The sequence below is a fragment of the Ranitomeya variabilis genome, chromosome 6 (assembly GCF_051348905.1).
Source record: "Ranitomeya variabilis isolate aRanVar5 chromosome 6, aRanVar5.hap1, whole genome shotgun sequence".
Classification (NCBI taxonomy): domain Eukaryota; kingdom Metazoa; phylum Chordata; class Amphibia; order Anura; family Dendrobatidae; genus Ranitomeya; species Ranitomeya variabilis.
Window position 1 is genome coordinate 507,927,835 of NC_135237.1, and position 14,526 is coordinate 507,942,360.

At 42.3% G+C, this 14,526-nt stretch overlaps 1 protein-coding gene across 4 annotated transcripts in view; it reads left to right on the plus strand.

Moving 5' to 3' along the window:
* VPS13B (vacuolar protein sorting 13 homolog B) overlaps window positions 1-14,526 on the plus strand; it is a 1,111,190-nt gene that overhangs the window by 823,063 nt on the left and 273,601 nt on the right. For all 4 annotated transcript variants that reach the window (XM_077270879.1, XM_077270877.1, XM_077270878.1 and 1 more), the window contains exon 34: window positions 8,398-9,088. In XM_077270879.1, the coding sequence (XP_077126994.1) occupies window positions 8,398-9,088 (691 nt within the window). The remainder of the gene's footprint in view (window positions 1-8,397; window positions 9,089-14,526) is intronic.

The window sequence follows — 14,526 nt, forward strand, 5'->3', positions numbered from 1 at the left end:
AAGTAAACTTGTCAGTTGATTAATTCTGCCCAATACAGCACCGGCTGTTTTATCTCAGCCATGTGTGTTTCACTTTGAAACGATGCGGCGTGAAGAAAAAAAAAAGCAAAACATACTTTAAAAGTGTCCGAGATTGCAGTGTAGAACAGTCGGACAGGCGGGTCCTTGGTGTCTTTTCCAGGCCGCCTCCCTGGATTGACAGATCTTTACCTCCCTGCGTGTATAGCCCAAGACCTGTCAATCCCGGGCAGCAGGTGGGGAGAATCTGCCGGGGACTAGTCAGATTGGCAGTTCCCCAGCTGCATCTCCCAACCCACAGCCCTGGATGCCAGGTAGAACATGATTCTTAGCTGTAAAAAACTACAAAACAATGTACTTATTATCGCCTACTTATCACCTAAGCTCCATGTTGGAGTAGGCGATAATTCTCTGGTAAATATCATTACCAGTCTCTGCCCCCTCTCTGCATAAGATTAGTGTCAGCACTGTTAAGGTACCTTCACACGAAACGACGCTGCAGCGATAGCGACAACGATGCCGATTGCTGCAGCGTCGCTGTTTGATCGCTGGAGAGCTGTCACACAGACCGCTCTCCAGCGACCAACGATGCCGAAGTCCCCGGGTAACCAGGGTAAACATCGGGTTGCTAAGCGCAGGGCCGCGCTTAGTAACCCGATGTTTACCCTGGTTACCAGCGTAAAATGTAAAAAAAACAAACAGCACATACTTACATTCGCGTCCCCCGGCGTCCGCTTCCTGCACTGACTGATTGACTGAGCGCCGGCAGTAGCAGGGCACAGCGGTGACGTCACCGCTGTGCTGTGCTTTCACTTTCACTTTGCGGCGCTCAGTCAGTGTGGGAAGCGGACGCCGGGGGATGCGAATGTAAGTATGTACTGTTTTTTTTTTTTACATTTTACACTGGTAACCAGGGTAAACATCTGGTTACTAAGCGCGGCCCTGCGCTTGGTAACCCGATGTTTACCCTGGTTACCAGTGTAAAATATCGCTGGTATCGTTGCTTTTGCTGTCAAACACAACGATACACGGCGATCGGACGACCAAATAAAGTTCTGAACTTTATTCAGCGACCAGCGACATCACAGCAGGATCCTGATCGCTGCTGCGTTTCAAACTAAACGATATCGCTAGCCAGGACGCTGCAACGTCACGGATTGCTATCGTTATCGTTACAAAGTCGTTTCGTGTGAAGGTACCTTTACTGAATGCAATTTTAGGCAACCATATCCTGCCATTGGAACATAGCATGGAGCTGGAGTTGTAGTTTATTGCCATGTCTTTTTCGGTGACCATCAGTGTAGAGTTACAGCTCTTCAGCCTTCTACCTTTTTAAGAAATTTACCTCTAGACTAGAAGGTGATAAAAGGACGAGAACTTTAAGCAATTTTCTTTTCCTGGCTTTATTTTCCCATTGGTTCTTGCTTTGAGTGGGTAGAATGAGAAGAGCCTCTTCTGCCATGAAGCGAGATGATCATCTCACCTCAAGTGGCGGTCTAAGTTGCCTGCCAGTAGGTGGGAAAATGCCGCCCCTCTGAGAACTCAGCACTGCCACAGAGTGGGTCGAGGCGAGAGGACGGAGCTCAGGAGCTAAACTCGCACCACACAGAGCAGATGCCGGCTGTATTAAGCAACGGCCACAGCTGTCAGCGGCATTTAGATGGAATCGAGTCCCTAAAGAACATAAAACATAAAAATGTAAGAAAATAAATATGAAATTTGGATCACAGCCATTTTACCACATTGAAAAAAACCCATTATATTTGGTATTGCCACATCCGTAAAAGTCTGGTCTATCAACATTATAAAATGTAAAATTTACTATGGCATTAAGAAGGAAAAAAACACCAACAGAATGCCATCTGTTTGGTGCCAAACATTAATACAATGTGTGTGCATGAGAAAGAGAGAAATACTCATGTTTTCTGTTCTGCTACTTTGCGCCTTCATCACCTATTTCACATTTACTGCAAATGTTGGAAAACCTACAATGGGAAAAAGCCTTGGAGTGATTTCAGAAATAAACTAGAACGCTACCATATACACCATCACTTTGCAGGTTTATAAAGCATCTGGCAGTGTTCAGAGTGAGCAATATATTGTTTTGGTAGAAGACTGAATTTGGTTCTGTAACTGTTTAAGTGCAGCTCTGTGATTCAGCTAGTGCTGGCAGGACGTCCTGAAATCTCTAGTACTGGACCTGCTAGAAATCTTCAATTTGCCTACACTTGTCTCCCAGTTTAGAAGCCGTATACCACTTTTAGAGCAAACGTTTTAGAGCCCTGAACACTTACCAGCGTTCCGTCATTCAAAAGTCATTGCCTAAAAGTTGGCATCAACTCTTTGGAACTATATATCAAAAGTTTCTTTTGTTGTCTTTCTGCTATATTATTACTTGTGAGTTTATATGTTTTTTTGTTTTTTTTTGCTTTTCCGCATATTATACACTAATCGAGTTAATTTTACAAGTTGATGAAAAAAAGTGTTCTTGGTAGTAATAATTGCAACTTTTAATGTATGTTCACACTGTGACTCCAAGTTGCTAAAAAAAAAAGTTTGACTTTTAATGGTTTTCTGCCCGTTTCAGACAGCTCTGCCAAATGGATGGAGCTTGAGAAGGGTACGGGTCGTGGCTATGCCTGGCCATCAAATTCATGAGTGGCAGTGTTTCTGGTACCCCAAATGCTAGTCCAGGTTCTGACTAATGTAACGTTTCTGGCAATGCGCACACCACTAATAGGAAATGCCAGATCCATTGTGGTGTGCGCCTCTTATAATAAATAATAATCATTTTATTTATTTAGCGCCGACATATTTTTTTTTTAAACCGCTGCAGATGACACTTCGGGAAAAGCCAAATTCTATTAAAAACTCCAGAAGGAGAGTTTCCAATAGAAAACTCATAGTTTTAGACTGCTGGAAATGTGAACATACCCTGGCTCATCAGGAACTGCTCTCGTTATTGCTGAAATTTGATGAGAATTGTCACTGTGACCATATGTGCATCTGAAAAAAGTGTAAAGGAAATCTACGATCAACCCTCCTAAGCCGACTAGATGGACATTCAGGTCATAGAAAGCTGAAAAAAATAATACCTTGATATCTGAGATAGGATGTCTTATTCGAGAGAAATACACATTTTTGTTGATATGTAAATGAGCTGTTAAGATCTATGGGCCGGACATAGATCTCCCTGAGAATCTGCCGCCAGAGATTATTTTAAATGAAAGGGGGCGTTATTAGTATGAGACATGTAGTGACTGACAGTCTGCTCTCCTGAGCTACTTGTCTAACACTGATAATGCCTCCTTTCATTTAGAATAAAGTTTAAAGGCAGATCCTTAAGGAGATCTAGGTCCGGCACCTAGATCTTCACAGCATGTCCCCGGAGACTTCTTAGGAGGGTTGATCCTACTCATGTGCATATAAGATAAATGTGGGTTTCTCTGGGATAAGACATCGGATCGCAGGTAGTATAGTTTTATTCACTTTCTTATGACCTACGTGCCCATATAAATGGCTTAGGAGGATTGATCTTACTGACAGATTCCTTTGATTTTTTTCCACCTATGTTTCTATTATCCTAATTGCTCATTGTTGGACCACTTTGCACACCAGGTAATTGCCGTTATCATGCCAGCTATCTCAGGAAGGTTATTTCACCGATATTGTTTAATTTAACCTACACCATATGGAACCAATAGGGACGTTTCCTAATGTGAATGCTTGGAAACTCTTACATTCATATGTTAAGAATACACATCCTTTCCTCATTAGCTGGAAAGTGGAGCGATTTTGGCACCGGTTCTATGTGGAAGCTTTGTGCTGCTTTTATATGAATTTTGTTTTTAGGCTTTGATGACACTGTTTAGAATAGGAAGTATCTAATAAGTCAAGCATTTTGTCTAATGTCCTGCCAGTATATTTAATATATGCCTGGAGGTCTGAAATACTATCTTCTTCACTACAGTATTATGCATTTAATTCTCGTGAAAGCAGAAGGTCGATATTTAAAAAAGACTCGAAGTACATTTTTCTAATGGATTAATTTCGAACATATGGCCGAGGGTACTAGAGTAATGTACAGTTGTTTTTTATAGTTTAATCATGATCATGTTAATGCACACCGGTAGCTAATTAAAGAAAACTTTTATTGTCTGCTTTAAATGGGTTGTACAAGGAATACAAGCCGGGATCTGCTCATAGCACTCAATGGTAAATGGTGGCTTTATAGTCGCATGGGACAGCGTGTAAAACCCGGGTCACTTTAAATGTTTACACATAGATGGTTTTAGTTACTTGCTTTGTTCCCGTCTCACAAATCTAGCCTTTATTACCCTCTCCACCTCGCACTGGAGTTCACCCGGAGGAATGCCGTACCTTAGGGCATCGTTTGTATCAGTACAACAGGTGACCGCCGGCACACGGGGATCGGTGGTTAAGCCTCGCGCGCTCTTTGAAGTTTCTCGTTTTCCAGTAGTCATTTTAACTAATTGCCATATTTTTTCACTGTACCCTTGGGAGAATGTTAATATACTCAATTAGTTTCAGAAGCCTACATAATAAATCAATGTCTAGAAGATCCCGGCTCCTTTACACTTTTAAATGATGGTAAAACACTTGCCTTGTTGGGCTCGTCAATTACTACAGGCCTTCCTTCATTAAACAAGTCATTCATCCGATCTCTCCGGTACAAGTGCTCATTATGCCCTGTTGTTTTCTATAAGCCTGTAGTTACACTTATCTTATTTATCCCATAACCACTTCTGTAATGCTACTTGCTGGAAAAGTTTAGCTCAACCAAAAAATATCCTTTTTTTATAAAGAAAGAGGTACTATGTAGCACTTCAATGCAGTAAATTTCGTACAACAGCTTGGGAACCATAGAACATTTGTCCCAGGACGGAAGAAGTGAACTAGAAAAAATGTTCAGTCAACATATATTTTTATTGAATGGATGAATTACTATAAAAACATATTAAAGAGATACCTCTTAGCATAGTATGGATAGAAGAATCGCATTTATCCAGAATATAAATAATTACCACTACTAATTTAACCTCGTTTGAGCTCAGACCTCAATGTAAATGGAATTATTAGGGTAAGTCTCCACGTTCAGGATTGCATCAGGATTTGGTCAGGATTTTCCATCAGTATTTGTAAGCCAAAACCAGGAGTGGAACAATTAGAGGAAAAGTATAATAGAAACATATGCACCACTTCTGCATTTATCACCCACTCCTGGTTTTGGCTTACAAATACTGATGAAAAATCCTGACCAAATCCTGATGCAATCCTGAACGTGGACACATACCCTTAGGGTACCGTCACACAGTACCATTTTAATCGCTACGACGGCACGATCCGTGATGTCGCAGCGATCGTATGATTATCGCTCCAGCGTCGTAGACTGCGGTCACACGTTGCAATCACGGCGCTGGAGCGATGCCGAAGTCCCCGGGTAACCAGGGTAAACATCGGGTTACTAAGAGCAGGGCCGCGCTTAGTAACCCGATGTTTACCCTGGTTACCAGCGTAAACGTAAAAAAAACAAACAGTACATACTTACATTCCGGTGTCTGTCCCCGGCGTTCTGCTTCTCTCCACTGTGTAAGCGCCATAGCCGGCAAGCACAGCGGTGACATCAGACGTCACCGCTGTGCTCGCTTTCCGGCTGGCAGACGCTCACACAGTGCAGAGAAGCTGAGATGCCGGGGACAGACACCGGAATGTAAGTATGTACTGTTTGTTTTTTTTACGTTTACGCTGGTAACCACGGTAAACATCGGGTTACTAAGCGCGGCCCTGCGCTTAGTTACCCGATGTTTACCCTGGTTACAAGCGAACACATCGCTGGATCGCTGTCACACACAACGATCCAGCGATGTCAGCGGGTGATCAAGCGACGAAAGAAAGTTCCATACGATCTGCTACGACGTACGATTCTCAGCAGGATCCCTGATCGCTGCTGCGTGTCAGACACTGCGATATCGTAACGATATCGCTAGAACGTCACGAATCGTACCGTCGTAGCGATCAAAATGTGACTGTGTGACGGTACCCTTAGAGGGTAGCAGTACCTTATCAAGTGACTCTGCCATTGCACATGTGTGTTAGGCCCTCCACCCCAACCCACGTTTCGCCTAGCTTCTTCCAGGGGCTGGAAAAGTTTTAGAAACTACATTATAGACTTTTTAGATTATTTCTAATGCTTGAAAATTGAGGCAAAGATTGGTTAAGACTGGTAATATCAGTTCATTCTATAGTCAATATGGTGCGGGAACAGTGTTACATTTTCTATAGTCCTGTAAATTTGAGATACACCCCTTTGTAAATTTTCTTTTTCATAGCCAAACTATGCACTTATTAATAAAAATGTATTAATGTAAAGTTTATTTAAATGGTGTTTGTCAGCACTTTTGACCATATGGAGCTGCTAACAGCACGAAATAGCAGATCTAGAAAGCTGTTACATAGACCTTCATGTATGTACTAATGTGAGCGAAAGATAGAAGGATTAGTCGCCATCGCACGGCTATCGGAAGTGCGCAAGGAGCCGTCCCTTCCTCTGCAGCATCCTGGACTCACTACACTGAACGCTCTCCATCCCCTCTTCCCTGCTTTTGAATGACAGCTTCAGGGTCCAACCAGGAGAACTCTTTATGCGTCAATCAAGAGCGGAGGTGAGGCGTTAGAGCCTTCAGTGCTGAGAGGAAGGGACAGCCTTTAGGGTAACTTATTTTTGGCTTTATATTCCTACAGCTTCCCAAGTCATCTTTCTAGTGTTGTCAGCAGTTTTGCCGCATGAGAACTGCTGACAGATTTCCCTGTGCAGCATGCATCAGCCACTGGCTGTAGTATCCCAGCCATGTGTGTACATGGGCATATAGGCAGAAGCTTGTCGCCGTGGACCCGCCTGTACAACTAGTCAATAGCATGGTCCATGGTAGCTACTAAAAGTATGTTTTTCTCTGAAACGCCGCAGCGTTTTAGAGACAAACATACATGACTGTGACCATACAGCCACTATTTGGGCAGCATGTGTCAGCCGATAAGTTCCCTTTAAGCCTGATGAGCTCAAACAATCCACATCTATGTTGTTATAAATGTACTATATTGTTTTTTTATTACTAGAGTAGGTTATGATTGAATATAATTGTGGTCCCTGGACTTTTATTTGCATATATTTAGGCTATAGAAACGTTGCACTGAATTTTTTTAAATTGTTGATTTGTTTAAATGCTAAATTAAGCAACTTTCTAATTAGCCTGTATTTTATAAAAAAGATCCTACTATGTTGTTGTAGAGCCTGTGTAACTCCCTTACATAGCTGACAGTCCTGCTGCTTCTCACCACACAGCACACCGCACCTGGATCTCTCATTTCTCTATCCCTAGGGTTGGGGAGAAAGTGCAAAATAATAGATCAGAGTAAAGAGAAAGGGAAGCATTCACATTCTCACAGAGGCAGATCAGTCTATAGATGATGAGGAAAGTGCATACAAGGCAAAGTTTAGGGGCATGAAGGAGAGCTCAAGCAGGCTATGTTTACCCAGAGAGATAGGAGGTCGCCCATAGCAGACGCTGCTAGGTGAAGGCGGGAAGAATACATGCTCTTCAGCATCATTGCCTTGCAACACAAGGAAGAAGAGATCCTTCATGAGCTCTAGAAAAAGAAGTATATCAAGATTGAACCTTCTGGTTATTGAATCACATTATTGTTTGAATTTTTTATAATTGTAGTGTTTACTGTGTTAATTTGCATGTCATTGTTGCATATAAATATTACATTTGGTTGCCAAGTCTTAAAGGTGGTCTGTCAACAGGTTTTTGCTGTGATGTAGGGGCATAGACCCTTATTCCAGCAATGTGTCACTTGTTATTTTGATATTATTGTGGTGTTTTCCTCTGCATATCTAGCATAGCTCTGAATGCTGAGCTGTGTATAACCCGCCCTCACCACTGATTGTCAGCTCTCTGTGTACTCTGTATATTCACAGAAAGCTGCCAATCCGTATTGGGACCTGGGTTACTCTGACCAGCTGATTAGGAGGCACGAAACACCTAGTCCTATAGTGATAATCTCCTACTAATAAACCACTGATTTTATTGAAACGGCATCACACAGCCTGGCAAGTGACACATCTCTGAAATCAGGTCCTCTGCCCCTACATTGTGCTGCTCTCTGAATACATAGCAAAATGACGATGACAGATTAAATTTAATGAAGAATTGGCTTTATATGGCACAACAAAGATCTCTTTGAACCTTATAGCGCTGCACAATTTTTTTTATATGGCATTACCAAAAATTGTATTATGAGTACTATCAGGGAAAAATTAGTGACTAATCTTAACTACTTATTTTTTTAATTATTTAGGTTTTTAATCATGAGCAGCAGAAAAAGGAGAGTACAGATGGCCGTACAGTGGAGACATCTTCTCGTTATAGTGGAGCCCAAGACAGTGGCATTGGTAGTGACAGCGTGAAGATAAGAATAGTTCAGATTGAACCACAAAGTGGCACAAGTCATCACAGAATAGTGAGACCATCCAAGCAGTCATCGATCGTGAAGAATCTGAATTTCATCCCATTTGATATATTTATTACTGCCAGCCGCATATCCTTGATGTCCTACTCCTGCACTGCGGTGCCCAAGTCCAAAGTGGATAGTAAAGACAATGAGAAAGTGAACAAAAGCTCTATGAACCAGTCCACTACAGAATCTGAGGAAACACCAGACCCACCTGTACAGGCTTGTGTATCCTCAATCACTGCTGAAGACCTTCTCAATAGCAACTCTCCTTCCCCAACAAATGGAAAAACCGGTCTGCTTTCTCTAGAACGCCTGCATGCCTCTACGAGGTCTTCTGCTCGCCAAGCTCTGGGCATCACAATTGTGCGTCAACCTGGAAGAAGAGGAACCGGAGACTTACAGCTGAATCCATTTTTACATTTTATTGTGTCCCAACCTTCTCTACTCATAAGCTGCCATCACAAGAAACAGAAGGTGGAACTATCTCTCTTTGATGCACTCCTCAAAGGTGTAGATCCAGAATACAAATGCTCAGGTAAGGAGGTCCAACGTCACCACGGATCATATCTGGTTTGAGCATTGATCTAGATTACACTGCTAATTCATGTGTATCTATTACGGTAAGTCTAATGTGCAACTAAAAATTGAGCATAAAGCGTCTGAATGGTTGATCCCAACCTTAAAAAGCAAGACCTGTCCTTCACTGCAAGTTTTGCCCCTTGTGCATGCATCGTTGGCATTCCTGTATGCTATGGCTCCACATAGTATCATTGTAACATAGTCTCTGCATCTTAGAGTTGGATTGAGGGATTGAAGGATTCGGAGAAGAATTGAACACATTTTTCAAAATTCGGTTCCGATTATGATGGGTGGCGATTATTGCTTTTGCAATATTTGCCGAACACAGCCAAACGTCATTGGAGTCAATGAGAGTAGAAATGACCGAATATGTTCAGAACCGATCATCAAACATAAATTCAGCACGAATAGGGTAACAATATGGCACGAATGTGGCAAATTCAGATTCAGCGACCGATTCCGAACATATTCGATCAACTCTAGTTCTGAGTACTCCGTATTTCAGAAAGCATTGTCCTTACCGATATCAGGAGGCTAATAGACAGCTTCACTCATGATGCGAGTAATTAATTCCAATTACTTCTCATGTTTATACTTGAAAGAAAATGTTGGATAAAAAAAAGTGAAAACCTTTTTAGAATATTTTAAATATATTTTGATCATTCTTAGGTTTATTGTCTTTATAAGACTTATACACTATCATCCTCCTGAATTTCATCTGTACGTCAATCCTTTTTACATACATTTTTGGAAAAAGGTTAAAAAAATTTCTTTATCTTGACATTACTTGAAAAATAACATTGTTTTAAGAGATTAAATTGTGTTATCATCACAGTTAATCTGGATAATTTCTATATAGTATGTCCAAAAATAATTGTGCCAACGTGCCTCAATTGAATGCTGCTCATCTGTAGGGCCCTTAAAAGTAACTGTAACTGCCTCCAATAGTGATACTGCCCCCAAAAGAGCAACCAATAGTGATGTTTTCCATCATAGTGCCATCAAAAGTTGTAATCCTCCCCCAAAATGCCTCTGTAGTAATAAAGCCTCCAAAAGTAATGACGCTCTTCCAAAATGCCCTAAAATAATGTGCGACCGAGAGAAATCAAAACCAATACTACAAGAGAAGTGGTATTGTGCAGTTCCTTTACATTAAGGACGATATGTCGTAGTGTGTAGAAGAAAAGAGACTAGGTACTGTACAGTTTCTTTATATTCAGGACAAGTGAAGTGATACTGTACAGTTATTTTACGCTTGGGACAAGAAAAGTGGTGCTGTGCAGTTCCTTTATAAACAGGACAAGTGATACTATGCATTTAATTTGCATTCAAGACCAGAGAAGTACTGTGTAGTTCATTTACATTTAGGAAAAGCGAAGTGGTACTGTATAGTGCCAATGCAGAGAGGAAAAAAGAAGTGGTACTGTGCAGTTCCTTTGCATTTAGGACAAGAGAAATAGTACTGTGCAGAGCCAATGCAGAGAGGAAAAGAGAAGTAATACTCTGCAATTCCAAGTCATACAGGACAGTAGACGCAATGGTACTTTGCAATGTTTATACATTCATGACAGGAGAAGTGGTACTGTGCTGCATGAATACATACAGGACATGAGAAGTGGTACTTTGCAGTGTGATAGATACAGGACAAGAGAAGTGGTACTGTGCTGCATGAATACATTCAGGACAAGAGAAGTGGTACTGTGCAGTGTGATACATACAGGACATGAGAAGTGGCACTGTGCTGCATGAATACATTCAGGGCATGAGAAGTGGTACTGTGCAGTGTGATAGATACAGGACAAGAGAAGTGGTACTGTGCTGCATGAATACATTCAGGACAAGAGAAGTGGTACTGTGCAGTGTGATACATACAGGACATGAGAAGTGGCACTGTGCTGCATGAACACATTCAGGGCATGAGAAGTGGTACTGTGCAGTGTGATAGATACAGGACATGAGAAGTGGTACTGTGCTGCATGAATACATACAGGACAGGAGAAGTGGCACTGTGCTGCATGAATACATTCAGGACATGAGAAGTGGTACTGTGCAGTGTGATAGATACAGGACATGAGAAGTGGTACTGTGCTGCATTAATACATTCAGGACATGAGAAGTGGTACTGTGCAGTGTGATAGATACAGGGCATGAGAAGTGGTACTGTGCTGCATGAATACATACAGGACATGAGAAGTGGTACTGTGCAGTGTGATAGATACAGGACAAGAGAAGTGGTACTGTGCTGCATGAATACATTCAGGACAAGAGAAGTGGTACTGTGCAGTGTGATACATACAGGACAAGAGAAGTGATACTGTGCTGCATGAATACATTCAGGGCATGAGAAGTGGTACTGTGCAGTGTGATAGATACAGGACATGAGAAGTGGTACTGTGCTGCATGAATACATACAGGACATGAGAAGTGGTACTGTGCAGTGTGATAGATACAGGACAAGAGAAGTGGTACTGTGCTGCATGAATACATACAGGACATGAGAAGTGGTACTGTGCAGTGTGATAGATACAGGACAAGAGAAGTGGTACTGTGCTGCATGAATACATTCAGGACAAGAGAAGTGGTACTGTGCAGTGTGATACATACAGGACATGAGAAGTGGCACTGTGCTGCATGAATACATTCAGGGCATGAGAAGTGGTACTGTGCAGTGTGATAGATACAGGGCATGAGAAGTGGTACTGTGCTGCATGAATACATTCAGGACATGAGAAGTGGCACTGTGCTGCATGAATACATACAGGACATGAGAAGTGGTACTGTGCAGTGTGATAGATACAGGACAAGAAAAGTGGTACTGTGCTGCATGAATACATTCAGGACAAGAGAAGTGGTACTGTGCTGTGTGATACATACAGGACATGAGAAGTGGCACTGTGCTGCATGAATACATTCAGGGCATGAGAAGTGGTACTGTGCAGTGTGATAGATACAGGACATGAGAAGTGGTACTGTGCTGCATGAATACATACAGGACAGGAGAAGTGGCACTGTGCTGCATGAATACATTCAGGACATGAGAAGTGGTACTATGCAGTGTGATAGATACAGGACATGAGAAGTGGTACTGTGCTGCATGAATACATTCAGGATATGATAAGTGGTACTGTGCAGTGTGATACATACAGGACATGAGAAGTGGCACTGTGCTGCATGAATACATTCAGGACAAGAGAAGTGGTACTGTGCAGTGTGATAGATACAGGACATGAGAAGTGGTACTGTGCTGCATGAATACATTCAGGGCATGAGAAGTGGTACTGTGCAGTGTGATAGATACAGGACATGAGAAGTGGCACTGTGCTGCATGAATACATTCAGGACAAGAGAAGTGGTACTGTGCAGTGTGATAGATACAGGACATGAGAAGTGGTACTGTGCTGCATGAATACATACAGGACATGAGAAGTGGTACTGTGCAGTGTGATAGATACAGGACATGAGAAGTGGTACTGTGCTCCATGAATACATTCAGGGCATGAGAAGTGATACTGTGCTGCATGAATACATTCAGGACAGGAGAAGTGGTACTGTGCAGTGTGATACAGGACAAGAGAAGTGGTACTGTGCTGCATGAATACATTCAGGGCATGAGAAGTGGTACTGTGCAGTGTGATAGATACAGGACATGAGATGTGGTACTGTGCTGCATGAATACATTCAGGACAGGAGAAGTGGCACTGTGCTGTATGAATACATACAGGACATGAGATGTGGTACTTTGCAATGTTTATACATTCAGGACAGGAGAAGTGGTACTGTGCTGCATGGATACATTCAGGACATGAGAAGTGGTACTGTGCAGTGTGATAGATACAGGACATGAGAAGTGGTACTGTGCTGCATGAATACATACAGGACAAGAGATGTGGTACTTTGCAATGTTTATACATTCAGGACAGGAGAAGTGGTACTGTGCTGCATGAATACATACAGGACATGAGAAGTGGTACTTTGCAATGTTTATACATTCAGGACAGGAGAAGTGGCACTGTGCTGCATGGATACATTCAGGACATGAGAAGTGGTACTGTGCAGTGTGATAGATACAGGACATGAGAAGTGGTACTGTGCTGCATGAATACATACAGGACAAGAGATGTGGTACTTTGCAATGTTTATACATTCAGGACATGAGAAGTGGTACTGTGCAGTGTGATAGATACAGGACATGAGAAGTGGTACTGTGCTGCATGAATACATACAGGACAAGAGATGTGGTACTTTGCAATGTTTATACATTCAGGACAGGAGAAGTGGCACTGTGCTGCATGGATACATTCAGGACATGAGAAGTGGTACTGTGCAGTGTGATAGATACAGGACATGAGAAGTGGTACTGTGCTGCATGAATACATACAGGACATGAGATGTGGTACTGTTCAGTGTGATAGATACAGGACATGAGAAGTGGAACTGTGCTGCATGAATACATTCAGGGCATGAGAAGTGGTACTGTGCTGCATGAATACATACAGGACATGAGATGTGGTACTGTGCTGCATGAATACATTCAGGACAGGAGAAGTGGTACTGTGCAGTGTGATACAAGAGAAGTGGTACTGTGCTGCATGAATACATACAGGACATGAGAAGTGGTACTTTGCAATGTTTATACATTCAGGACAGGAGAAGTGGTACTGTGCTGCATGGATACATTCAGGACATGAGAAGTGGTACTGTGCAGTGTGATACATACAGGACATGAGAAGTGGCACTGTGCTGCATGAATACATACAGGACAAGAGAAGTGGTACTGTGCTGCATGAATACATTCAGGGCATGAGAAGTGGTACTGTGCAGTGTGATAGATACAGGACATGAGATGTGGTACTGTGCTGCATGAATACATTCAGGACAGGAGAAGTGGCACTGTGCTGTATGAATACATACAGGACATGAGATGTACTTTGCAATGTTTATACATTCAGGACAGGAGAAGTGGTACTGTGCTGCATGGATACATTCAGGACATGAGAAGTGGTACTGTGCAGTGTGATAGATACAGGACATGAGAAGTGGTACTGTGCTGCATTAATACATACAGGACAAGAGATGTGGTACTGTGCAGTGTGATAGATACAGGACATGAGAAGTGGTACTGTGCTGCATGGATACATACAGGACTTGAGAAGTGGTACTGTGCAGTGTGATAGATACAGGACATGAGAAGTGGTACTGTGCTGCATGGATACATTCAGGACATGAGAAGTGGTACTGTGCAGTGTGATAGATACAGGACATGAGAAGTGGTACTGTGCTGCATGAATACATACAGGACTTGAGAAGTGGTACTGTGCAGTGTGATAGATACAGGACATGAGAAGTGGTACTGTGCTGCATGAATACATACAGGACATGAGAAGTGGTACTGTG